Source organism: Nomascus leucogenys, chromosome 9, assembly GCF_006542625.1.
Source record: "Nomascus leucogenys isolate Asia chromosome 9, Asia_NLE_v1, whole genome shotgun sequence".
NCBI classification, from domain to species: domain Eukaryota; kingdom Metazoa; phylum Chordata; class Mammalia; order Primates; family Hylobatidae; genus Nomascus; species Nomascus leucogenys.
Window position 1 is genome coordinate 31,648,302 of NC_044389.1, and position 25,783 is coordinate 31,674,084.

General features: G+C 38.3%; 2 protein-coding genes across 3 annotated transcripts in view; one reads left to right on the forward strand and one right to left on the reverse strand.

Annotated features, from left to right (window-relative positions):
* RGL1 (ral guanine nucleotide dissociation stimulator like 1) overlaps nucleotides 1-25,783 on the reverse strand; it is a 282,899-nt gene that overhangs the window by 249,177 nt on the left and 7,939 nt on the right. The window lies entirely within an intron of this gene.
* Nucleotides 16,063-23,064, forward strand: APOBEC4 (apolipoprotein B mRNA editing enzyme catalytic polypeptide like 4). The gene is made up of 2 exons (XM_012501995.2): nucleotides 16,063-16,382; nucleotides 20,652-23,064. Exon 2 carries the CDS (start codon nucleotides 20,682-20,684, stop codon nucleotides 21,786-21,788), a length of 1,107 nt encoding a protein of 368 aa, XP_012357449.1. The 5' UTR covers nucleotides 16,063-16,382; nucleotides 20,652-20,681; the 3' UTR covers nucleotides 21,789-23,064.

A 25,783-nucleotide genomic window follows, 5' to 3' on the forward strand; every position in this document is an offset into this window, starting at 1 on the left:
GAAGAAAAGTGAGACATGTTCTATTCAGCAGCTTTCAAACTCTTTTGACCATTGAGATACAGTGCACATACAGAGTTAATTATATAATTAAACATAAAATCAAGACAAAGGTTTCATGAAAACTTTACTACTTGTGAGATTCTCTGATATTTTCTATTTTGTTCTACTCTCATTCTGTTCTATTAGTTCTTCTTCTCCTTTTATTTATTTATTATTATTTGTTTTTAGAGACAGAGTCTCTGTCACCCAGGCTGGAGTGCAGCAGTGCAATCACAGCTTATTGCAACCTTGACCTCCTGGGCTCAAGCCGTCCTCCCACCTCAGTCTCCTGAGTAGTTGGGACGACAGGTACACATCACCATGCCAAGCTAATTTTTAAATTATTCTGTAGAGACCTGTGCTCATTACGTTGCCGAGGCTGGTCTCAAACTCCTGGGCTCAAGCGACCCTCCTGACTCAGCCTTTTGAAGCACTGGGATCACAGGCATAAGCCACCACATCTGGCCTTTTTCTTCTCTTTTAATGATGGTCATAACCAATTAAAATTATTTCACAACCCTGAATTTCAGCCTGAAATTTAAAAAATATTGCTCTTTATGGTCCCCAAAAAAGAAACTAAAGAGCAGAGGATAGGCATTACAGGAGAGTATATTTTAGCTCAACATAAACAGTAACTAAATAACAGCCAGAGCTGTTCAAAATTGTAAGGGGTACTGCAGGACACAGAAGTTTCCTAACAGTTGCAGGTGATGTAGGTATCCCATCACGGGCTGTGACTAGATTGGAAAGAATTTAAGTATTAGTTAAATGGCTGAAATAAAGGAATCCTCGGGTTCTTTCCAAATCTGAGGTTCCATTATTCTAAATCATATTTTTGTAATAGTGATAACACTTTTTCTTCAACAATGTCCATTTTCCAAAAGACTTAGATATGTTCCAAGATACCAAAAGAGAGAGAAAAAAAAAAAGTAGGTTAGTAGGTAGGAAGGAAAGAAGGGAGGGAGGGAGGGAGGGAGGACGGAAAGAAGGAAGGAAGGAGGGAAAGAAGAAAACAGAGAAAGAAAACCATACAGAATTGAAATGTTTCCTAAGTAAATTAAAGGGTTTTGCCTTCAAAATAAAGTCTAAAGCTCTACTTTTCCCATCCCAACCAAAATGTAAACTGGGTTCATCCAGAGTGCAAGATTCCTGAGTGCCCTGTGTAAGTAAAAGAAGAAAAAGAGGCATCTGAAAATCACTCCAGGCTCTATGATTGGCTCTGATGGTTTCCTTTTGGATCATTCTGGATGATCAGATCAGAAGAGCTGAGACTGGCTCATAAATTGATGTGTAAAATAGCTTTCAGCAGGGTTTGATCAATTCCTTTTGACAGGTATACACATTGCAACAATCTTCAAAGGCAACTTCTGGGACAGCCTCCTAATTCCTTTTGAAGATACTGCCAAGAAAGAAAAGACAGAAAATACGAAGAGAAATCTAAATAAAGACAGAATGATTGAAAGGGGGGCATTAACACAAATCCTAAAGGATGCAATTGATAGATTAAAGATTAAAGATTCTATTAGACCACTATCCACCAACAACCATGCAACCTATCATTTCTGTGGGCTCACTACCAGTACATAATGCACTCCTGCCTCCAGGTATCTTATTTAATTCTCAAAGCCATCTTCATAACCAAATGCTAACTCCACTGGCAGAAGACCAGGGGTTATTCTCTGAGGAAAACTGATATTTCAGTAATGATCTCAGCAGAGCTTCCTAAAAGAGATAGAAAAGTCCAAACTGGGGCAAATGATTCACCAAGGCTGCCAAGAGTTCTCTGGATGCTTTCCACCAAACTCAGCTTCCTTCCAAGGTCTCAGAGTAAAAGGGTTGCATGGACTACAGGAGCCACAATCCAGTCACAGCTGGTTTTATTTGATACACAGGAAGATGGCTACACATGAATTAAGCAAACTTAAGAAAAACAAAAGGGTATCCTCAACTGTAAAGGGTATCCTTCTTCCTGACAATATCAGTGATAAAGCATTTATCTTCAATTAATACTATAGGTACAAATGTTATCAATATATAATAGAAAGTCTTTGGAATTTACATACTCAGTAACAAGTGTTTTTTTAATGACATATAAAGTTAGAAGCTATTTGCTCAGACCATCTTGGCATCCTAGAAGTGTGAATCCTGACTCACTCCCATGGTGTTATAAACTGTGCTACAAATCCTCAAATCAGGGAAAGCGAGTCCTTTGTGGAAACATGAGTCCAGGAAATAAACTGAAACCAGACCTGAGTTTAGCAAGTGAGTGAAGACAAAGACTTGGAAACACAAGAAAAAGAATAGAGATTGACATAATTCAGGTAGGTTGGAATTCAAAGCATGCCTAGACCTTGGCAACAGAGACCAGATGGATTAAGACAAAGCCAAGACCAAGCCAAGCAGGGTGAAGGAATACATACAAGCTCCAGGGGCCTGCCAGGTAGACACTTGCAAACCAATGCACCATGTCTAAAGACATAGCAAGTTCACACTTGGTTTAGGCAGGCATCTGGAAAAGAGGATGATCCCAAAGGGTAGGGCATGGCCACAAAAGGTAGAGAATGCCATCATAGCAAGACTTCTATTTCTAGCAATAGTGTGACACAAGCACACAGAAAAACTGAGAGTTGTTAAATAAAATATAACAAAGATTCTAAATGCACAGCTGAGCTCTCAAGGAAGTAAGAGGAATTTAGAACCAAAATCAGAAAAAGGCATAAACATAGAACTGCTGCACTGGCACTGACATTTAAGTCACACAGAGGGCATTTGTTAATACTGGTAATCAAGAAGTTCAGGATTTCACAGACATATGGGATCAACAATGAAGCCTTGGGTTTGCTCAACATGATGAAGTAGAACAGAGCCCTTCCTTGCCCCCACAACCCCTAAAGGGCTACTCTCTAAGTGCAAAGAGATGACAAGGAATCTGTCTATCTCAGCCTACATGTTTGAGGAGAGAAAGAAAAAGGTTCCCCAAACATGGGTTTCAAATTTATGCTACCTATACAGTTCAGGAACCCAAAGTTGAGACACTGATATTAAACTGGTCCAGGGCTGAAAACACACTGATAGTGCCTATAAAAATCAAAGGCAAATTTTCTCTAGAGCAATGGTTCTCAATCTTGACTGTGAGGTTTTAAAAACTCTGATGCTTCAGTCTCATACTCACAGTATCTGACTTAACTGGTCTGGGGTTCAACCTGGCATCTTGATATTTAAAGGCTCAGTAGATGAATCTAATATGCAGGAAAATTAAAAAAACACTGCTCTACACCAGGAAGAATAGCTAATGGATGCTGGGCTTAATACCTAGGTGATGGGATGATCTGTGCAGCAAACTACCATGGCACATGTTTACCTATGTAACAAACATGTACATCCTGCATATGTACCCCAGAATTTAAAATAAAAGTTGAAGAAAAAAATGGAAACATTGCTCTAGAAAGACATGCCATGAATGTAAGCCACACAGGATCCCCACCAAGTATGACTTACTAAATAAAATTTTACCACACTCAAAAAGCAATCCAGGAAAGCCAGAGTAGGTAGAAATAACAAAAAGCAGAGTTAGACTCCCAAGAACTTTAGATAATAGAATTGTTTGTTATAGTCTATATTATAAAAACATTTAAATTAATTAAAGACAAAAATCCCTAAAGCATGTAGAAATGATAAACATAAGCATTGGATTTTTAAAACCCCTTAAGTAGGTTAAATAGCAGATTAAAGACCTGCAGAAGGAAGTGGAGAACTAGATGATTGATCTGGAGAAATTACCTAGAATGCAGCACTGAAAAATGAATGATAATTTTCATAGGCACTGCAAAAGAGAAATGAAGAATCATGTAGAATAAATGAAAATGTTCAACATATACCTAATCTATGTTCCAAAAGATGGGGAAAGACAGAAATATTTTTATCTGTTGAGAACAGAGAAACATTTCTCTGTTGAGAAAATAAGACTCAGAAAATAATGACTATTTTTTCTGAATTAATGAAAAATAAGAATCATGAAATTCGGGTTTTAAGCAGGATAAATCCATACCTAAACACATCATAGTGAAATTAAAATATCAAAGGTAAGGGCTGGGCACCGTGGCTCATGCTTGTAATCCCAGCACTTTGGGAGGCTGAGGCAGGAGGATCACCTGAGGTCAGGAGTTTGAGACCAGCCTGGCCAACAAGGCGAAACCCCGTCTCTACTAAAAACACCAAAATTAGCCAGGCATGGTGGTGGATGCCTGTAATCCCAGCTACTCAGGAGGCTGAGGTAGGATAATCGCTTGAACCTGGGAGGCAGAGGTTGCAGTGAGCCAAGATCACGCCACTGCACTCCAGCCTGGGTGACAGAGCAAGGCTCTGTCTCAAAAAAAAAAAAAAAAGAAAAAAAAATCAAAGGTAGGCAAAGTTTCTTAAATGTCACAAAGAAAAATTATCTATAATGAAACAACTAGACTGACAATGAATTTCTCAACAGCAACCACTTGGAGGATTTTCAGAGCTCACCATATGCCCTACTGAGTCTACAGCCATAATACTTCCTCTCAGCTTCCATATACTCTACCTAATTGGAAAACCAGATTGAACTGAGTTTAGCTCCATTTGGAAGAAATTAGGACAAGAGAAGCTGAAAATGGTGATAATTTAAATATCAAATTTCTTGATAAGTATGGTATCTTTGGAGATTTATTGGGCATTAGCTATCCAAATGAAGAAACTATAGAGTCCAATCCACTCTTCATTCCCTTTCTGTCAAATGGCAAGCTTAGAAAAAACTAGTCTTTCTAAATTGATATAGTAAATGCTTCCTTTCACTAACAATACCAAGTCTTGGCAAGGATGTGGGGCAACTGGAATGCTCATAAATTGCTAGTGGGAATGTACAATGGTAAATCACTTTGGAAAACAGTTTGGCAGTTCTTAGAAAGTTGAAATGTATTTATCATAAAACTTAGCAATTCCACTATTGGGTAGACATGCAAGAAAAATGGAACATATGTTCACACAAAGACTTAAACATGAATGTTCAGAGCAGCTTTTTTCATAATATCTGATATGGTTAGGCTTTGTGTCTCCACCCAAATCTCACCTTGAATTGTAATCCCCATAATTTCTACATGTCAAGGGAGAGACCAGGTGGAGGCAACTGAATCATGGGGGCAGTTTTGCCCATGCTGTTCTCATGATAGTGGGTGAGTTCTCACAAGATCTGATGGTTTTATAAGGGGCTCTTCCCCCTTCACTCAGCACTTCTCCTTCCTGCCACCTTGTGAAGAAGGTACCTTGCTTTCCCTTCCTCTTCTGCCATAATCGTAAGTTTCCTGAAGTCTCCCCAGCCATGCAGAACTGAGAATCAATTAAACCTCTTTCCTTTATAAATTACCAGTCTTGGGTGGTTCTTACGGAAGTATGAAAATGGACTAATACGATAGCCCAACACTAGAAACAATTCAAATGTCCACCAACAGATGAATAAACAAATTGTAGTATATTCATACAATGGAATATTATTCAGCATTAAAAAGGAATAAACCAATTCAACATGTAAGGAGCTTGGAAGTTGCTACTCCATCCTAACATCAAGTAAAAACTGGAACAGACTGAAAAATCAACAACTCCTCTTAGAACCACCAGAAAAGTAGAGTTACAGGACAAACCACTGCCCCAAATATCAGAGAGACAGGCAGATACTGAGAATCACAACTTATCAGAACATAAACTCCCAGGCAAAAACCTCCACAGGAACAAGTGCTAGGATAGGAAAACCTGAACTGTAATTAATGGATTGCTAGAGGCTCAGTGGAGACAACCGTAAGTTTAAAACTCCAGAAAGACCCAGTCATATGGGGGCTTCCACACTTTTATGAGTTTTCCATCCAGGAGCTCTATCTCACAGCAAATATCAGAGAAAAATTCCCTTATGATTCCAGCAGGGGGACACAAAATAAAACCAATTTTGAAATGTGCCAGAGCATTCTGTTCTTAAGAAAGCCTGGCCTCAGAAGAAACTATTTTACCAGAGCCTATTGGGGTTTGATCAGAGCCTGATCAAGCCGGGGAAAGGGAAATAGCTCCCTCTAGCTTTCTACATGGAAGAAAAAAAATACCCAATTTCAACCCCTTCTAAGTCATTCCTTCCCATGTAAAGTGTGGGAGCGGGAGTGGGGAGATAGAGACAGGGACAGAGAAACAGTGATGAAGTTCACAATTCAGGGGCAAAAGCCACCAAAAGACTGAGACCTACTCATAAGACCACAGAATGCTCCCTGATATGGATTGGCTGTGTCCCCACCCAAATCTCATCTTGAATTGTAGCTCCCATAATCCCTACATCGTAAGAGGGACCTGGTGAGAGGTACTTGAATCACAGGGGTAGTTACCCCCATGCTGCTGTTCTCATGACAGTGAGTGAGTTCTCATGAGATCTGATGATTTTATAAGGGGTTTTTCCCCCTTTTTCTCACCACTTCTCTCTTGCCTGCTGCCATGTAAGATGTGCCTTTGTTTCTCCTTCACCTTCTGCCATGATTGTGAGGCCTCCCCAGCCATGTGGAATTGTGAGTGCATTAAACCTCTTTTTATTTATAAATTACCCAGTCTCGGGTATTTCTTCACAGCAGTATGAAAATGAACTAATACACTTCCCCTTCTTCCTACACCTTACCACTACATTACTAAAGGCCTATTTACTGCAGTTCTTTTTACCCAGTACATCATGTGTACCTTTTAACAAGAAATTATAAGGCAAACCAAAAGACAAAAAACACAGTTTAAAGAGATGAAGAGACTGAACAAGCATATCTGAACAGAATCGCATATGGCAGAAACGCTAGAATTACCAGACCAGAAATTTAAAACAACTATGCTTCTAAGGACTATGGACTATGCTAAGGACTTTAATGGAAAAAGTAGATAGCATGCAAGAACAGGTATATAATGTAAACAGAAACATGAAAATTCTAAGAGCAAAAAAGAAATAACAGAGATTACAAAAAAAAATAGTGTAAGAGAAATAAAGAATGCCTTTGATGAACCCATTAGTAGACTGGACATGATGAAGAAAGAATCTCCAAGCTTGGGGACATAACAATAAAAATGTCCATGTAATCCCAGCACTTTGGGAGGCCGAGGCAGGTGGATCATGAGATCATGAGATCAAGACCATCCTGGCCAACATGGTGAAACCCCATCTCTACTAAAAATACAAAAAATTATCCGGGCATGGTGGCACATGCCTGTAGTCCCAGCTACTTGGGAGACTGAGGCAGGAGAATCACTTGAACCCAGGAGGCGGAGGTTGCAGTGAGCCAAGATTGCACCACTGCCACTGCACTCCAGCCTGGCGACGGAGTGAGACTCCATCTCAAAAAAAAAAGAAAGTCCAATACCAAAAGCAAAAAGAAAACACACTGAAAACAAAAACTCAGAACAGAACATCCAAAAGCTGGGGGACAATTACAAAGGGTGTAAACAGATGTAATGGAAATCCCAGGAGAGGAAAAAGAGAAAAGAGCAGAAGCAATATTTGAAGCAATAATGAGTGAAAATTTCCCCCAAATAAATGTTAGACACCAATCCACAGATCTAGGAAGCTCAGAGAACACCAAGCAGGATAAATGCAAAACAAAAAGAAAACAAACAAAAACTATGCTTAGGCATAGATATTCAAACTTCAAAAAATTAAACATAAAAAATCACAGCCAGGTGTGGTGGCTCATAGCTCATGCCTGTATCTGAACACTTTGGGAGGCTGAGGTGGTGGAATTGCTTGAGGCCAGGAGTTCCAGACAAGCCTGGGCAATATAGAGAGACACTCTCTCTTAAAAAATTAAATTAAATTAAATTAAATTAAATTAAAAATAAATCATTAAACACCTTATGAACACAGAAGTAAAGATAAAAATTCCACCTCATTTCTCAAAAACAATGCAAGCAAGAAGAGAGTGGAAGAAAATATTTAAAGTGTTGACAGAAAAAAACTCATCAACCTAGAATTCCACACCCTGTGAAATTAACGTTCAGAAATGAAAGAGAAATAAAGACTTTCTCAGACAAGCAAAAATTGAGAGAATTTGTTGTCAGTAAGCCTGACCTGCAAGTAATATTTTTAAAAGTTCTTCAGAGAGAATGGAAATGATATAGCTCAGAAACTTGGATTTATATAAAGAAAGGAAGAGCATTTGAGAATGAATACGTGAGAGTAAAATAAAAACTTTTATTTTTTTATTCATAATTGATCTAACAGATGACTGTTTAAAAGGATATTAGCAACAATGCATTTAATTACACATACACACACATATATATAAGCATGTAAGTAAAATCACAGCAATGATACAAAAGATGGGAGAGTAGAAATATTTTGTTATTATATAGTACTTGTACTACTTGAAGCCGTATAGTGTTATTTGAAAGTGTACTTAGATTAGTTATAAATGAATATTGCAAACTCTAAGACAATCACTGAAAAATGTTTAAAAAGAAGTAGAAGTGATGTGCTAAGAAAGGAGAGAAAAATACAATCATACAGATTGCTCAATAAAAAAATATAAAAGGTAGAAAAAGTGTAGAAGACAAAAATAGAAACAAAGAACAAGAGCAACAAATAAAAAACAGTATTAAATAAGGTAGATATTAATCCAAATACCAATAATTTCTTTAAACATCAATGATCTGGCTGGGCGCGATGGCTCACACCTATAATCCCAGCACTTTGGGAGGCCAAGGCGGGCAGATCACCTGAGGTCAGGAGTTCGAGACACGCCTGACCACCATGGAGAAACCCCATCTCTACTAAAAATACAAAAAATTAGCCAGGCATGGTGGCACATGCCTGTAACCCCAGCTACTCAGGAGGCTGAGGCTAGAGAATCGCTTGAACCCAGGAGGCAGAGGTTGCGGTGAGCCGAGATCATGCCATTGCACTCCAGCCTAGGCAACAAGAGGGAAACTCCGTCTCAAAAAAATAAATAAATAAAAAATAAGTCAATGCTCTAAATACATCAATGAAAAGACAGATTGTCAGAAGGATCTAAAAAAACAAAACTTGGCTATATGTTGTTTAAAAGAAACCCACTTTAAATATAAAGGCACATACAGATTGAAAGAGATAAAGAAAGATATACCATGCTAATACTAATCGAAAGAAAGCGGAAGAGTAGCTACATTAATTTCAGAGCAAACTTCAGAGCAAAGATAGTTGTCAAGAATAAAGAGAAGCATTACCAAATGGTTAAGGGATCAATACTCCAAGAAAACATACCAATGCTTAATGTGGGTGTGCCTAACAACAGAGTATCAAAATATATGAAGCAAAAATAGATAGAACTTCAAGGAAAAAGATTAATCCAGTATTAAAATTGAAAACATTAACACTCCTCAATCAGAATGGGCGATACAGCCTGCAGAAAATCAGTAAGGAAATAGCTGAACTCAATAGCACCATCAATCAACTGGATATAATTGATATTTATAAATTACTTCATTCAACACCAGTAGAATACACATTCTTCTCAAGCTCACAGGAAACACTCACCAAATTGGCCATATTCTGGACCCTAAAACATACCTTCACAGATGTAAATGAATAGAAATCATACAGTGTCTGCTTTCAGACCACAATGGAGTTACAACTAGAAATCAAAAACAGAAAGATAGCTGGAAAATTCCTGCCAGGCGTGGTGGCTCACACCTGTAATCCCAGCACTTTGTAAGGCTGAAATCAGGTGGATGGCCTGCATTCAGGAGTCAGAGACCAGCCTGGGAAACATGTTGAAATCCCATCTCAATTTTTTAAAAAAGAAAAAAGAAAGATAGCTGGAAAATTCCAAAATACTTGGACAGTCAACAACAAATTTCTAAATAACACATGGGTCAAAGAATAAATTGCAAGAAATTTAAAACTATTTTGAACTCAATGAAAATACAATGCTTCAAAATTTGGGGGATGCAGCAAAAGCAATAATTAGATGGAAATATATATAAAATGCGTACATTAGAAAAAAAGAAAGACCTAGGCCCAGGCACGGTGGCTCATGCCTGTAATCCCAGCACTTTGGGAGGCCGAGGTGGGTGGATCACCTGAGGTCAGGAGTTCGAGACCAGCCTGACCAACATGGAGAAACCCTGTCTCTACTAAAAATACAAAATTAGCTGGGTGTGGTGGTGCATGCCTGTAATCCCAGCTACTCTGGAGGCTGAGGCAGGAGAATCACTTGAATCCGGGAGGCAGAGGTTGCAGTGAGCCGAGATCACGCCATTGCACTCCAGCCTGGGCAAAAAGAGTGAAACTCCATCTCAAAAAAAAAAAAAAAAAAAAGAGAAAAAGAAGACCTTAAGTCAATCATCTAAGCTTTCACTCTAGGAAACTAGAAAAAGTACAGCAAATTAAATTCAAAGTAAGCAAAAAAAATGAAATAATAAAAACCAGTGCAGAAATCAATAAAATTAAAAATAGAAAACCAATGGAGAAAATCATTAAACCGAAAGCTGATAGGTTTTCTTTAGAGATCAATAAAATCAATAAGCCTTAAGCCAGGTTAACTAAGAAAAAACAGAAGGACACAAATTACTAATATCAGAAATGAAAGAGGGGACACATCATCACTACGGATCTCACAGACATTAAAAGGATAATCAAGGAGTACGATGAACAATCTATGCTCACCTATTTGACAACCTAGATGAAATGGACGAACTCCTTGAAAGACACAATCTTCCAAAGCTTACATAAGATAAATAGGCAGTCTTAATGGGCCTATATCTATCAAAGAAATTCAATCAACAATTAACAACATTCCAAAACATACAGCACCAGGCATGGTATTCAGATAGGTTCACTGAATTCTACCAAAAATTTAAGGAAAATATTACACAATTATCTATGTCTTTCAGAAGATAGAAGCAAGTGAAAGACTTACTAACTCATTTTATGATACCAGCATTACTCTAATACCAAAACCAGACAAAGACATTACAAGAAAACTACAGACCAATATCTCTCATGAACATAGATGGAAAAATTCTCAACGAAAGTATTAGCAAATTGAATTCAAGAATATATAAAAAGAATTACACATCACAACCAAGTGGGATTTGTCCCAGCTATGCAAAGCTGATTCAACATTTGAAAATCAATTAATGTAATCCATCACATTAACAGGCTAAAGAGGAAAAATCATATGATTTTTCCACATATCAATGAATATCGAAAAGGCATTTAACAAAATCTAACACCCATTAATGATTTTAAAAACAAAAACTCTCTGCAAACTAGGAATAGACAGGAACTTTCTCACCTTGATTTTTAAAAAATCTACAACTAACATCATACTTAATGGTAAAAAAAACAATAAAGCTTTCCCACTAAGATCAGGAACAAGGCAAGGATGTCCCCTCCTACCCCTGCTTTTCAACATTATACTGGAAATCCTAGCTAACACAATAAGATTGGGAAAAAAAAGTATACAGGTTGGAAAGGAGGAAATAAAACTGTCTTTGTTTGCAGATGACATGATCAGCTATGTAGAAAATCCAAAAAGAACTGACCAAAAAACTCCTGGAACTATAATAAGCAATTACAGCAAGGTTACAAGATACAAAATTAACATTTTTTTCTTGTCCTTAGCTTTATCACTGTCTCACTTTTGAAATATGATTTTTCCCATTTATCTTAAGACTAGTTCATAAATTTGAAATTATTTTCTTTTGCTTAAAAACTAGGATGCGATAGCAGGATTATAGCATTTAAAAAAAAAAAAAGTACGCCCTCTGGAGTTAGAGTGCTCTGGGTTCAAATCCCAGCTCTGCCAGTTACTAGCTGTATAATCTTGAGCAACCAACTCTGAGCCCAAGTTCCTCTATTTGTCAAATAAAAATTATAATAATTCTAAACTAGTAGAAATATGATGCATGTAAAATTGTTGCCACAGAGTATGCATTCAGTAAATGACATGATCCTATATGAAGAAAACCATAAAGAACACAAAACAAATTAAGTTGCAGGATACAAAAATCAACACGCAAAACACAGTTGCATCTCTTTACACCAATAATAATCTATCCGAAAAGGAAATCAAGAAAAATTCCCATTTATAAAAAGAATAAAATAATTAGGAATAAATGTAAGCAACGATTTGAAAGATCTATACACTGAAAACTGTAAAACATCCATTAAAAAAACCGAACAAGACACAAATAAATGGAAAGATGTCTCATATTCATGGATTGGAAGAATTAATATTGTTAAAATGATCATATGACCTAAAGTGCTATACGGATTTAACAGAATCCCCTATCAAAATTCCAAGGAAATTTTTCACAGAAATAAAAAGAATTCTAAAATTCATATGGAACCACAAAAGACCCCAATAAGCAAAGCAATCTTTTTTTTTTTTTTTTGAGTCGATTCTGTGAACTTAGTTAAGAGTCTGCCTAAGTTCACTAATTTAGTTTTGTGGGGAAAGAATGTAAAGCAAACATTAGGTAGTTTGGCTAGAGTATAATAATTAGATTTTCTGGTTTTCAAAAACCTTAAAAAGAAAGTTTGATGTGCTATTTTCACAATTAGTTTAACTAATTACCAAAAAATAGGTTTATGTTCTATATGTCTTTTTTGTTCTTCTTTCTATAATATCATTTTATTAACTTTTACAAAAGTATTAGTGTATGATGTGTTAAAACATTAGACAAATTAAATTTAACAGAGTTTAACTGAGCAAGGAACAACTGGCAAATCGGGCAGCTCCCCAAACCAGAATAGGTTCAGAGCATCTCCAGCACTGCTGCATGGTCAGAGAGGATTTGTGGACAAAAAAGGAAAGTGATATAAGGAAAATGGAAGTGAGGTACAGAAACAGCTGGATTTGTTACAGCTTGGCATTTCCCTGATTTGAACATGGTTTGAACAGTTGGCTGCCTTTGGCCAAAACTTGGTGATTGGTACAAGAGTAGGTTACAGTCTATTTACATTCCAGTTAGGTTACAGTTTGCTGAGTACGAAGAAACCTTAGGCAGAACTTAAAATATGTAAGGACAGCTTTAGGCTCAACTTAATTTAACAATTCCCCACCTTTTGGTCCACCTCTCAATTTTGACAGTGACCAAAACTTTAGGCATTGAGGTCACTCTGTTACCATCATAAATGTACTTATTTGGTCTCAGATCCCACTGGGAAAGAGCAGAACAGTTGGTTTTTAAGGTGGGAACATGGATTTCGGGTTACTTTTTTGTAAGAGTTAGAGACCCAAGGGGACCTCCTTGTGCTGGAATCTCCTGTTTTCATGAGAAAGAAAGAAAAAAAAAAGAAGAAAAGAAAAAAAACCTGCTCTGCTTTAGGATCTATCTGCTTCCTTAAAATTTTAGTTTATGTCACATTTAGCATGAGTGACTCCATCTTGGTTTGGTCTGGTCGGCTGGGGCCTAGTGTACAAGCTCAGCCCAAAACAATGGCCTCCCATCACTGTGTTTAAGATACGGTTTGGAAATGTCAATTTGTCCTTTCCCACAGAGAGTTGGAAGCCTTCTTTAGAGCATCTAAACAGTCTCTGGAAGTAAAGATGATGCCTTTACCCTACACTTTTCCTCAACTTAAGTTTTAGGAGTCATTTTAAATTCTAAACATTTGCTGCTGTTTCCCCTAGGATAATGAGGAAAATCAACATGGAGGAATTCTAAGAGAAAGTCTGAGGTGTTAGCAAATTAAAGGTGGCCCTACAGAAAGCTCTCTGCTGTTAAGACTGTGCTGCCACCTTGTGGCCATCCTGTTTATGACCCCGAGCTCGAAGATCCACCCTCCGCTTTTTTGTCTCCTTTTGGTCTCAACTCCAGTGCTTTTCTTATCTCATCTTTCCCACCTAACTCCTTAGTGAGCTCCATGAAATCTACTTAATCTTCTGATCTTTACTTGAAGCTTGCTTTCTAAATTCAGTTCCTTTTATCACGTACTTTGTTACTGCTACATGAATTTGAGCATTATTGTTCAGTGTCAACCAAACTGCTACTAAAATGATGAATTATATAATTACTTGGGTACCGTAGGTTCAAATAAAACTTTAACATTTTACCAATAACTTATAAATATTTTACTTCCTGCCACCCAAAGAGAAAGTTGCCTTATAAGCAGTAACTAGCAACACACAAGCCATCTTGGATATACCCCAAACTGGGTTGTCAGAACATAGATTAATAATTTTTGGAGTGCCAAACTGAGTAAATGTCTCTTAAAAATTTAGATCATTGTAGGGGAGTTTGGTCTTTGTAAATCTTCTTCATTATAATCTCATAATATCTTTATATAAATAATATACATCATAACTCATCTGAATGAAGATGAAACATGGCAGATTAACAAAGGAAGACAGAAGAGAGAAGAAAGGAGTCTCTTGGGGAAGCTAGACATTTCTTCCAAGCATCTCCTTTCCAATACATGTCAATTTCGCTGTGAACAGGAACCATGGTAAAGGCCTTTCATTTCCTCATGATGAAGTTTAGTCCTGAAAGTCATGCTGTGCAACCTAAATGGAATGTTCCCAACTTAACATTCCTTGGAGTCTTCCTACATCTAACAGACAACTACCTTTAAAGAATAATGACTAATTGGGGTTGCCTATCCCTAAAATCACCCTAAAATGCAATTGGTAAATGTGCTAGTGGACAAAGGCTCATTTTTCCTGTTTCTTTAGGCTTAACCTTCCATAGGTGTATCATTTGCTGAGCATCTAATCCACCATGGAAGGTGCACAGTGCACATGGGATGGTGGTGCAGATTTGGGGACTATATTTTTTGTCTTTTCCTCCCCTCACTGGAACCTGTCAGACAGCTAATACTTTCTTACAGAACTGAGCAGGCCCTCAGAACTTGTTTCTTCAGCTAGTGGGAGAAAAACCCCAACACGTTCTCTTAAACAGTCAGCTATTATCCTTTTACCCTGCTTTTGATAAGTAATATTTTTAAAGTAATGTTTGCAATAGATTGTCATTTATTAGGATTAAATAAAAGATGAGCTATGAGGATTGACTTTCAGTTCCATATTTACAAGTTCATTCAGTTAGAAGATGCAAGCAATGAGAACAAAGGGAAGACCCATGGCAAACGGTGGGGAAGGGACAGGATGCAGCAGTGACCATGTGCCAGAGCAAGCACCAAGGAAGATGGAACTGAAAATAACCAGCTGAGGAGTTCAGGAATACACCTGAGGCCCTTAGGAGACAAAAACAGCTCGTCTAGTAGGAGCACTCTGGATGAGAAAGGATGTGTGCTGTGGTGCAGACTGGAAGTCTGAGTGGAAACAGGCGTGGTGAAGCTTCAAGAAGACAGAAGGTGTCCTCTGGGTGCTCAGTATCCTGAGTCATTTTTAGAGTATGTCTGCTTACAGCCAGTAGTTATTACTGGAATGTACATGATAGCGATCCCCACTCACTCCTTCAGGTGGCCTGGGAAAGAGGAATGAGGGAATAATCCAGAGTGATTCACAGTGAATTGTGACTATCAATGTGCCTTGTGTCTAGGAGATGATGTGGGGGTCAAGGGAGACTAAGGAAAAGAATGGAGAAGGACAAGTGGCTCTTCCGTTAGCCACAGAGAAGGGGCTACAACTGATCCTGGAATAAATCTTGTCTTAAACTGGAGGGAACCACATATATACCAATAACAAGAGTCTCCCAGGCAATTTCTAAGAGGAGGGAAACCGCTAACACATAGCCTAGGTTTAGACAGAATCAAAAACACTCCCTTCAGGGACTATGGGCCTCTTGGAGGAAGTCAACTCTCTGCTCCCTCTCACAGAGGGCAAGCCTCCCAAGGAGAAGCCCTGGCACCTGCGCAGGCAACAGAACCGCCAGGCCTGGCACCTACTCTAGACCAGGAGAAAGGTGCTGAGGAGCAAGCCCTCAGAACTTGATTCTTCAGCTAGCGGGAGAAAAACCTCAACATGTTCTCTTCAACAGTCAGCTATTATCCTTTTACCCAGACTGGAATATGCAGTCCTGTATATTTTCATCTTTGGAACAGGTGGCTTGATATGCAAATAAAGTAATAAGTGTCAGAGCTGTATCCTAGCAGTAGCTACTTTGCAAATGTTACCATGACACCCATTCAACAGTGTTCTTAGAGGTAGCCACACCTCAGCAAGGGCTTTCTAACTTGGAACAACAAAGTTCAAATGAACGAATAGACACAAACTGTGAAAGTATCCTGAACCTATTACAAGGTGAATCTTTACAGCACAATTGTCCTCTGAAGCTACTTGAAACAGGGCATGGGACTTAAAGGAGAAATAAAAGGAAATAGACCATCTCTTCTAACACCTGGAATGTGATCCAAGCCTGGAGACAAATTGATGGTAATTATAACTGCTAACATTTGTTTTTAGCTGCTAACAGATTGTGCACAGATTGTGAAGGGCATTCTCCAATTACTCCAGTGCAAACTGTTCTTTAACAGTACTCACTAAATCCTAGTTGAGTGAAATGAGAGCAGATCGTCCTTATGGTGTAGTTCATTTATGTTAAACTATGGAAAGCTGTCCTCCCACGGTCCCAGTCCAGGGGCCACTCACAGCCAGATGCAGAGAGCCCTCCAGCATGCTGGGCTCTACACATCTCTGTTCGTACTGCCAGCATATCTGCTCTACAGAGTATAACATGTATTTCCCAAGCACAGACAAAGCAAAAGGAAAAGGGCTAGGCAGGAGGTAGGGACACCAGCTGCTGGGGAAACAAGTCTTAAGCAACCTGGCTTGTGAGCCAATCAAGGTTGCTAAGGTAGGTCCTGGGCCTAAACAGGGTACATTTCCACCTGGTTGGGGAGAATAAAATAACAGATACCAAAAGTTAACAAGATAATCTGTGGTCCATAAAAAATTGCTACAATAAACCATGAATTCTATAAGAGTTCAAAGAGCGCAACAGTTCTTTCCTGCTTCCTCTTCAGATGAGGGTGATCAAAGAACAAGCCCAGAAAGACTGAAAAAGTGAAAACTTCACCAATAGGAAACTATAGTTGGTTGACACTGAAAAGCCGTCAGCAAGAATGAGACCACAGAGCTCCCTCCACTATGTGTCAAAGCCGCAGTCCTCTCCATCTCCTTAAAGACAGTAATGATGTATCATTTCTGGCTAAAACAGCCACAGAAGATGGGGGTGCAAAGGAAGGAGTGCTTAGAAAAGCAATAGGGAGTTACCATTTTGCTACCTTTATCTAAAAACACACAAAGACTTTTGTTTCCCAAAAGGGTAATTATGGGACCATTATATATCGTTAACTCCACATACACATCACCTTAAGAAATAGTAATAAAGACAGAAAAGTGCCTCTTGGTTCTGTTTCCATAACATTTAGCCAAATCAATCTGTAAATTGTCTATGGGTGAGATGAAATTGTAATCTGAGCAGTAACCTGGATGTCCGGTGTACCACCCAGGGGTCGACCACATCAAGGGCACAATATTAAAAAGCATGAGGGTTTGGGCTTGGTTTTGGCTTGGTTTTGGCAAGTTCTGATGGACAGATCCATCCAGCCTGATGAAGGCTAAGCGAGCAGGAGGTCCAGAGAGGAAACAATGCTCGAGAGCAAGCAGGAAATGGCATCAGGTTCCAAGAGATCGTCCACTGCCAAGGGTTAAATCCAGCTCCCTAGAAGGAAAGCTATGACAAGGTCTAGGAAGCCTCAGGGCAGGAATTCAGTTACATCAGGAAAATATAGCACTAAGGAAAAAACAAAGCTAATGTCCAATCCTATGGATTAAGATGACACAGCAGAGGCTAGGAGAAATCTAGAATTTGGTAGGTATGTGATGCCAGAGTTACTGCAGGATATTAGCCACTAAGATAATGGTGACATGAATAAAGCCACATTCCACCTATAGCTGGATTGAGGCTTTTAACATATTTTCTGCCCAGGACAGGATTAGCATAGGAACTCTGCAGGTTTCAGGCTAGAGATCAAGTTATATCAAATACAGCAATGAATGAGCTGATCTGGGCTGAGGAAGACAGAAGGTGAACATAGCACTTCCATATGAGAGGCCATAATTTATTTATTAGCACAAGTATTTATACTTGTGATATGATAAGTGAGATTTTGAAAAGTGAAAAATATATTCTGTTGCAATGGTCAGTTTACCTCATTTAAATTTTCTGCCTTATCAGTTTTGTTACCTGACAAAGTTAAATGTAAAAAATGAAACCATAAATACTAGAAGAAAATATGGGGAATACTTAATTATGCTTTGATGAGGAAGGCATTTCTAAATAAAATAAGAAAAAAAATCATAGGAGTAGAGACTGGACCACATAAAAATGTAAAATGTGGTGCAATTAAAATAACATTGGCATAATTAAAAGGCTGTATAAACCAGGTAAAATATTAGCAACAAATGTGGCAGATTTAATATTCTTGATGCATAAAGACATCTTGCAAACCAATAAGGAAAACCTCGCACAAAAAAATAGGCAAAAAATCAAATATATTTCACAGAAGAATAAATACCACAGACCAATAAGCATGTCAAAAAGTGTTCAACTTCACTAGAAATAATAAAGGCACACATTATAACAACAAAAAAATACCAATGCTCACTTCTCAAATTGGGATAAGCAACACTGCAAGAGAATGTGATAAGATTGGTACACCTTCCTAGGAAGCGATTTGACAATGTTTGACCTAATACTATGATTTCTAGTAATCTATTCTAAAAAAAAAAAAAAGAATCTCTGATTCTTTATAATAAATATTATATAATATATGCAACAGATAATTTCTTACAGAAATATTCATCAAAGTGTTATAATAATTAAAAGAGGCAAGAAACTGAATGTTACAGTTACATAATAAAAAACTAATTAGCCATGAATATTGTGTTTTTTGTTTTTTTTTTTTTTTGAGACCGAATCTCGCTCTGTCACCCAGGCTGGAGTGCAGTGGCGCGATGTTGGCCCACTGCAAGCTCTGCCTCCCGGGTTCACGCCATTCTCCTGCCTCAGCCTCCTAAGTAGCTGGGACTACAGGTGCATGCCACCATGCCCAGCTAATTTTTTACATTTTTAGTAGAGACGAGGTTTCACCATGTTAGCCAGGATTGTCTCCATTTCCTGACCTTATGATCCACCCACCTTGGCCTCCCAAAGTGCTGGGATTACAGGCGTGAGCCACCACGCCAGGCTGAATATTGTGTTTTCTAAAGAATTTTTAATAACATGGGAAAATGCTCATGGCACAATATGAAGTGAAAAAGCCAGGGTATAAAACATGACTTTATTTATGTTATACGTAACATACACACACAGCAAAAAGACTGGAGGGAATAGACCTGTTAATAATGATGGAAGGCTGGACATGGTGGCTCACACCTGTAATCCCAGCACTTTGGGAGGTCAAGGTAGGAGGATCACTTGAGCCCAGGAGTTCAAGACCAGTGTGGGCAACATAGCAAGACCATATCCCTCCTAAAAAATAAAAAAATTATCTGGGCATGGTGGTACATACCTGTGGTCTCAGCTACTTGGGAGGCTGAGGCAGGAGGATCACTTGAGCCCAGAAGGTTGGGGCCACAGTGAGCCATGATCATCTCACTGCACTGCAATCTGAGCAACAGAGCAAGACTGTCTCAAAAACAAACAAAATAGGTAGCTCCTAGGGCATTATAGGAACGATAACTGAAGGAATATTGTTTAAAGGAAAAAATCATTACTTAAAGATCTCAGCTTTTTGAGTTTAACATCCCAGAAACTGCTGATTTGAAATATTCTAAAGAACCATATTTGCTTTCTGTAACAGTAATTTTTCAAAAGTCTTCTAACAAGACCCACTCACTGGAAAGAAAACTCTTACATGTCAGTGAATGAGTGTCCACAACCCAAAGAATACTCAAGTGGCACTTTCCCAAGAAGTCTCTACCATTAAGCAAAAGAGATCCCATGATCCTAGTCTCAAAAAAAACCCAAAAAACCTCCAAATTATTGCCAGTGATTTTAGGAAAGTTGATGTTAAATGCAAGCACACTCAATAGTTCTGCACAATACATTAGATGTTAACATATTCTGAGAAGAAAGATCATGAACAAAATGCAAAACACTTTTTTGTACTTTTATAATTAGGAATAATCTAGATACTTTTACTACTAAGAGTTAATATTTACTGAGTCCTTACTATGTGACAAGCACATTAGTGAAGCATTTTATATTCATTCTATTATTCAATGCTCAAGACAATTTTATGAGGTAAGTACTATTAATATCTTCATTTTACAGACAAGGAATCTGTGGCTCCCAAATGTTAAATAACTTGCCAAAAGCCACCAAGCTGATAATTGGCCAAGCCCAAATTTAAAACCAGACAGTCTGTTTCTAGAACTTGCATTGTTAACTCATTTGCTTTACTGACTTGGAATCTATGAAACAGGTAAAGTTGAAGAATGCATTTCTCTTCTGTTTCCTCCCCATGCTCTAGAAGTCTCAATAAAGAGTAATGAATCCTGAGCTTTTAAATCTATGCATATATCACTATCTTTATTATGCTACTTCCTTTAAAGAAAGTATGGTTTAATAAGTTAATGCACTGTCTTCAGTTTTTCCTGCCCTGGTTTTATATGTAATTTCTCTTCCTTGTTTAGGTTTGCAGCTAGAAGACAGTACATCTAGCAATGGAGCCCATATATGAGGAATACCTAGCAAATCATGGAACAATAGTAAAACCTTATTACTGGCTAAGCTTCTCTCTAGATTGCTCTAATTGTCCTTACCATATTCGAACAGGTGAAGAAGCAAGAGTTTCCCTCACAGAATTTTGTCAGATTTTTGGATTCCCTTATGGGACAACATATCCTCAAACAAAACACCTCACATTTTATGAACTAAAAACTTCTTCTGGTAGCCTGGTGCAAAAGGGCCATGCTAGCAGTTGCACTGGGAATTATATCCATCCAGAATCAATGCTCTTTGAAATGAATGGTTATCTTGACTCAGCCATATACAATAATGACAGCATCAGGCATATCATTCTGTATTCCAACAACTCCCCTTGTAATGAAGCTAACCACTGCTGCATCAGCAAAATGTACAATTTCCTGATTACGTATCCAGGCATCACTCTTAGTATTTATTTTTCTCAGCTCTATCATACTGAGACGAACTTTCCTGCCTCAGCATGGAACCGCGAAGCTCTCCGGAGCCTGGCCAGCTTATGGCCACGGGTTGTTTTGAGTCCAATAAGTGGTGGGATTTGGCATTCTGTTCTCTACAGCTTTATTAGTGGTGTCTCACGATCACATGTTTTTCAGCCCATTTTAACTGGGAGAGCACTGGCTGACAGGCACAACGCATATGAAATCAATGCCATAACAGGCGTAAAACCTTACTTCACTGATGTTCTTCTCCAGACAAAAAGGAATCCAAACACAAAAGCTCAGGTGGCTTTAGAGAGCTACCCCTTGAACAATGCCTTTCCTGGACAGTCTTTTCAAATGACGAGTGGACAACTGCAACCCAACCTACCTCCAGACCTCAGGGCTCCTGTTGTTTTTGTACTAGTGCCTCTCAGGGACTTACCACCAATGCATATGGGCCAAAACCCAAATAAACCCAGGAATATCGTAAGGCACTTAAATATGCCTCAAATGTCATTCCAGGAAACCGAGGACCTTGGAAGGCTTCCCACTGGAAGGTCAGTGGAGACAGTGGAAATCACAGAACGGTTTGCAAGTAGCAAAGAGGCAGATGAAAAGAAGAAGAAGAAGAAAGGGAAGAAATAAAATATACATTCCTACAGCATGAAACCAATTACCAAGGGACTTATTAGACAGGCAATAAAAATCTGGAAACTTTCTCTCTTAGGGTTGAGCCAAGATGGAGATAAACTGATGCACTAAAAGCAAACCTTGAATTATTTACCATATCAACTATTATAAAGTTACACTATTTTAAACATAATCCAAAATGTTTCCATAAGCAACTTGATCTCTCTCCTTTATTTTGAAAGTGGCAGTATCAAAATGGAACCATTAGCAACTTGCTAATATTTTGGTGCAGAAAAGGAATCTCATTATTCTATTTTACTCACATCATCTTTCCACTACAAAAGCCCATGGACAAAATAGCTACCTAAATTTGTTTCAGTAAAAAAATTTACTGTAAAATTGAAAAACAGCCTGAAGCTACTGACATTAAGTGCTGTTTGCAAGAGCAAACCAGTGATTTTCTATTAATTGTTAATCATGGACAGAAGATTTTAGGCAGCTCATTTTATTCTAAAGTGATTCAAAATAGTTTTGTGTGGGAAAAAGCTCTTCTGCTGATTACATATAGCTATAAAGATTAAAACCTAGCCACCTGCTCCGTTTGATCTTCCCCAGCTCAGACCTCTCCCTTCTGAGCAGATGATAGAAGCAAGATGATACATGAGAACCTCCAATGGCTCCTGTCATCACATACCATATAAAATCCAAGTTCCTCTTACTGGCTTTCAAGGATCCTCCTTTAACTTCCTGTTGCCTTGTCTCATCAGCAAGATCATAAGTACCTACAGGTCAAGCACTGTCTCTCCCTTCTCTTTAGCTTTTCCCTTAGGATCTAGCACATTATCCAGCAAAATATGAGTAGCAAGGCTGAAATGACATCTCAATAACTTCACCAGTGACTGTGACTCAGCATCCCTTCTCCACCCCAGCTGAAAGCCTGCTTCACCATCCTGCAAGAGATGTTTTTTCTTTTTGTTAGCATCCATTCCCCCTTCTAATGCAGCTCCCAATGAATAATGTGTGTTTTACTTCCCTTTTCTGACTCCATCCTCGTCACCAGTGAATATTTGTACCTTCTCTTAAAATCTTCAAAACACACTTCTAGGAAGTGCTCCTTGACTAATCCTCTAAGCACTTAAATGAAAAGCACTTTGCTTATGCTTATTTCACATTTGCTGCCACTTGCCTCTTTGAAATATGTAAAGATACATTACAAGAAAAATGTACATTTACTTGTAACTTGCTATTAATTTTTTCTTTATATATATATATATATAAAGTAATCCTAAGCTAATAAAAGAGTTTGCCATGACATTAAAACATTTAATACTCCATAAAGGAGGAGGAGAAAGAAAAATATATTTTAGGAATAGCAATTAGTATTGTGGTTAAAATAAACATGAATAAAAATTTTAAAACAAAGTTCTATTGTTAGCATACAAATTTTAATGGAATTACTGGAATATGGTTTTATTGTGGGTATATAGTGAGTACTATTTAAAGAAGTACTGTTTTGGTTTATTTTTATTTCATGAAATCCTATGTCCACAATTTGGGATACTGAGTTAAAAAGATCCCAACATGGCCGGGCATGGTGGCTCACGCTTGTAATCCCAGCACTTTGGGAGGCCGAGGCGGGCGGATCACGAGGTCAGGAGATCGAGACCACGGTGAAACCCCGTCTCTACTAAAAATACAAAAAATTAGCCGGGCGTGGTGGCGGGCGCCTGTAGTCCCAGCTACTCGGAGAGGCTGAGGCAGGAGAATGGCGTGAACCCGGGAGGCGGAGCTTGCAGTGAGCCGAGATTGCGCCACTGCACTCCAGCCTGGGCGACTGAGCGAGACTCCGTCTCAAAAAAAAAAAAAAAAAAAAAAAAAAGATCCCAACATGACAAATCCAGCATCTCTGATCATTATTAAAATAGATCCAATTTGTTGCCAGAAAACGGCAGACTACAACATGAACCAGGCTACAGAGAATCCAATTAGAAACATGGTCTGAAATACATGATGAACTGAACCTGGATATCAGTGGTATATAGCAAAAGGAGAAGTTGCCAGAACTATAGGAAAGAAAAGTGCCTTTGGCGGTTAAACTTTTGTACTGGTTCGATAAGACTAGGGCTACGAAGAAGATTACTGACAGGTCGTAAGTCCAGGCCGATACAGCCAACCTTAGACAAAAGACTGCTAGAAGAGCATAAAGATATACTGCCCAAGGCAAGTAATCTGTTCCCTCATCTGTAAAACAAGAAATGTGGGCTAGTTCATCTTTAAGGTTCCTTTCAGCTCCGTCTGCTATAAGAAGGCATATAGCAAAGCAATAGTTCCACAAAGTGAGATCCTGCAGTGCAGTGATTAGCTTTCCTTGCTCACTACACAGTGATTCTTGGTCATGTCAGGCTGGCCGGGGATTGAGAGAGAGAAGTTGGGTTGCTCCACCCCTCTTCAGCCAACTGGCAGTGGTGATATGGAAGAATATCTCTGCCACCACACATACAGAAATAATGGAAATAAAGAAAATAGAAGTAAATTAATGTAGCTAGTAATATGATGATCTGGAAAAGGCATTGGGATATATCCCAAGAAAACAATGAGACTGCAGAAAAGGACACATTATCTTGGTGAATCTACCAAGGTCCAGGGTTTGGGGGTCTTAGCTTTGTATGCTCAACTACCTATTTAGTAAGTACAGGAAGAATGGATTTACTCATCGGAAGCAAGTTTGGATTAACAAAGCTCTTGAGATTGACATGTAAAGACAAAAAACCAATGTACTGATTTCCTGTAAGACTTATAACTGGATATGCAAGCATATATTCAAGTCATCCAGGTTACATAGCCTCTCCATGTAGCTAAGCTACATGGCAAGCCAAATTATCATAAGGTTGCCTTATGGATTAGAGGAGTCCATTATGTGACTCAAATGTTTAGTGCTATCAGATTCTGCTTTAGTAGTGGTGACTGACATCTGCTTAGAATGAAGTGGTGGATGGGGTATGCACAAGGGCATCTCATTCCTGGACAGTGTTTGGGAGGGTCTAGGCAGCAAGAGACAACTCCTGTCATAGCATCAATTTTCTATGTGACTAGAAATCCGTTTTCTATGTTTTATCAAGCTACAATCCAATTTATATAATACTAAATAGATTAGAATTCATCAAGCTATAATCTAATCCTGCTGATCTGACAGCAAATCTTATTTCTTTAAACTGCCGTTACATCTTTTTTTATTCATAGTATAAGCAATCCAAAAAGTTTAAGTCCCAGAATGGAATCTTACTCTTCTTATTGGTTTTTAAGGAAAGCCACATAAATAAATTTACAAATTAAAAAAATAAAATAAAATAATTTTAAAAGGAAAGCCACATCATAACCTATACTAATTTAAAATAATTTTATTCGGCCAGGCGTGATGGCTCCCACCTGTAATCTCAGTACTTTGGTAGGCTGAGGCAGGAGCACTGCTTCAGCCCAGGAGGTAGAGGCTGCAGTGAGCTATGATCACACCACTACACTCCAGCCTGGGCAACATAGCAAGACCCTGTTTCTAAAAAATAATATTATCATTATTACTAACATTGAGTGACAGCTGTATGTCAAGTATTTTTCTAAGCACTTACATGTATTAATTCATTTAATCCTCCCAATAATCCTATGAGGTAGATATTATTATAATACTTACTTTACAAATAAGGAAATTGTGCCACAGATAATTTAAGTAACTGCCCAAGTAGCAAATAAAGGCTGAGCTGAGCGTTAAACCCAAGAAGTTGAGCTCCAGAATCCATGTTCTTAATCATTATGCCTTAATGCTTCTCTAAATAATAACGATGCAGATTCACTACAAAGTCTGAAAGAATCCATATTTATTTAGGACCTGTCCTGTAGCTTTTCTGTCATTCTGCTCAAACCACAGTACCAATGGGCATCCTCTAAACTATGGAAGCCAGGTAGGCAGGGTGGGCTAGGGTGGAAAACTTTAGTAGGTTCTAGATCCCAGAACTTTG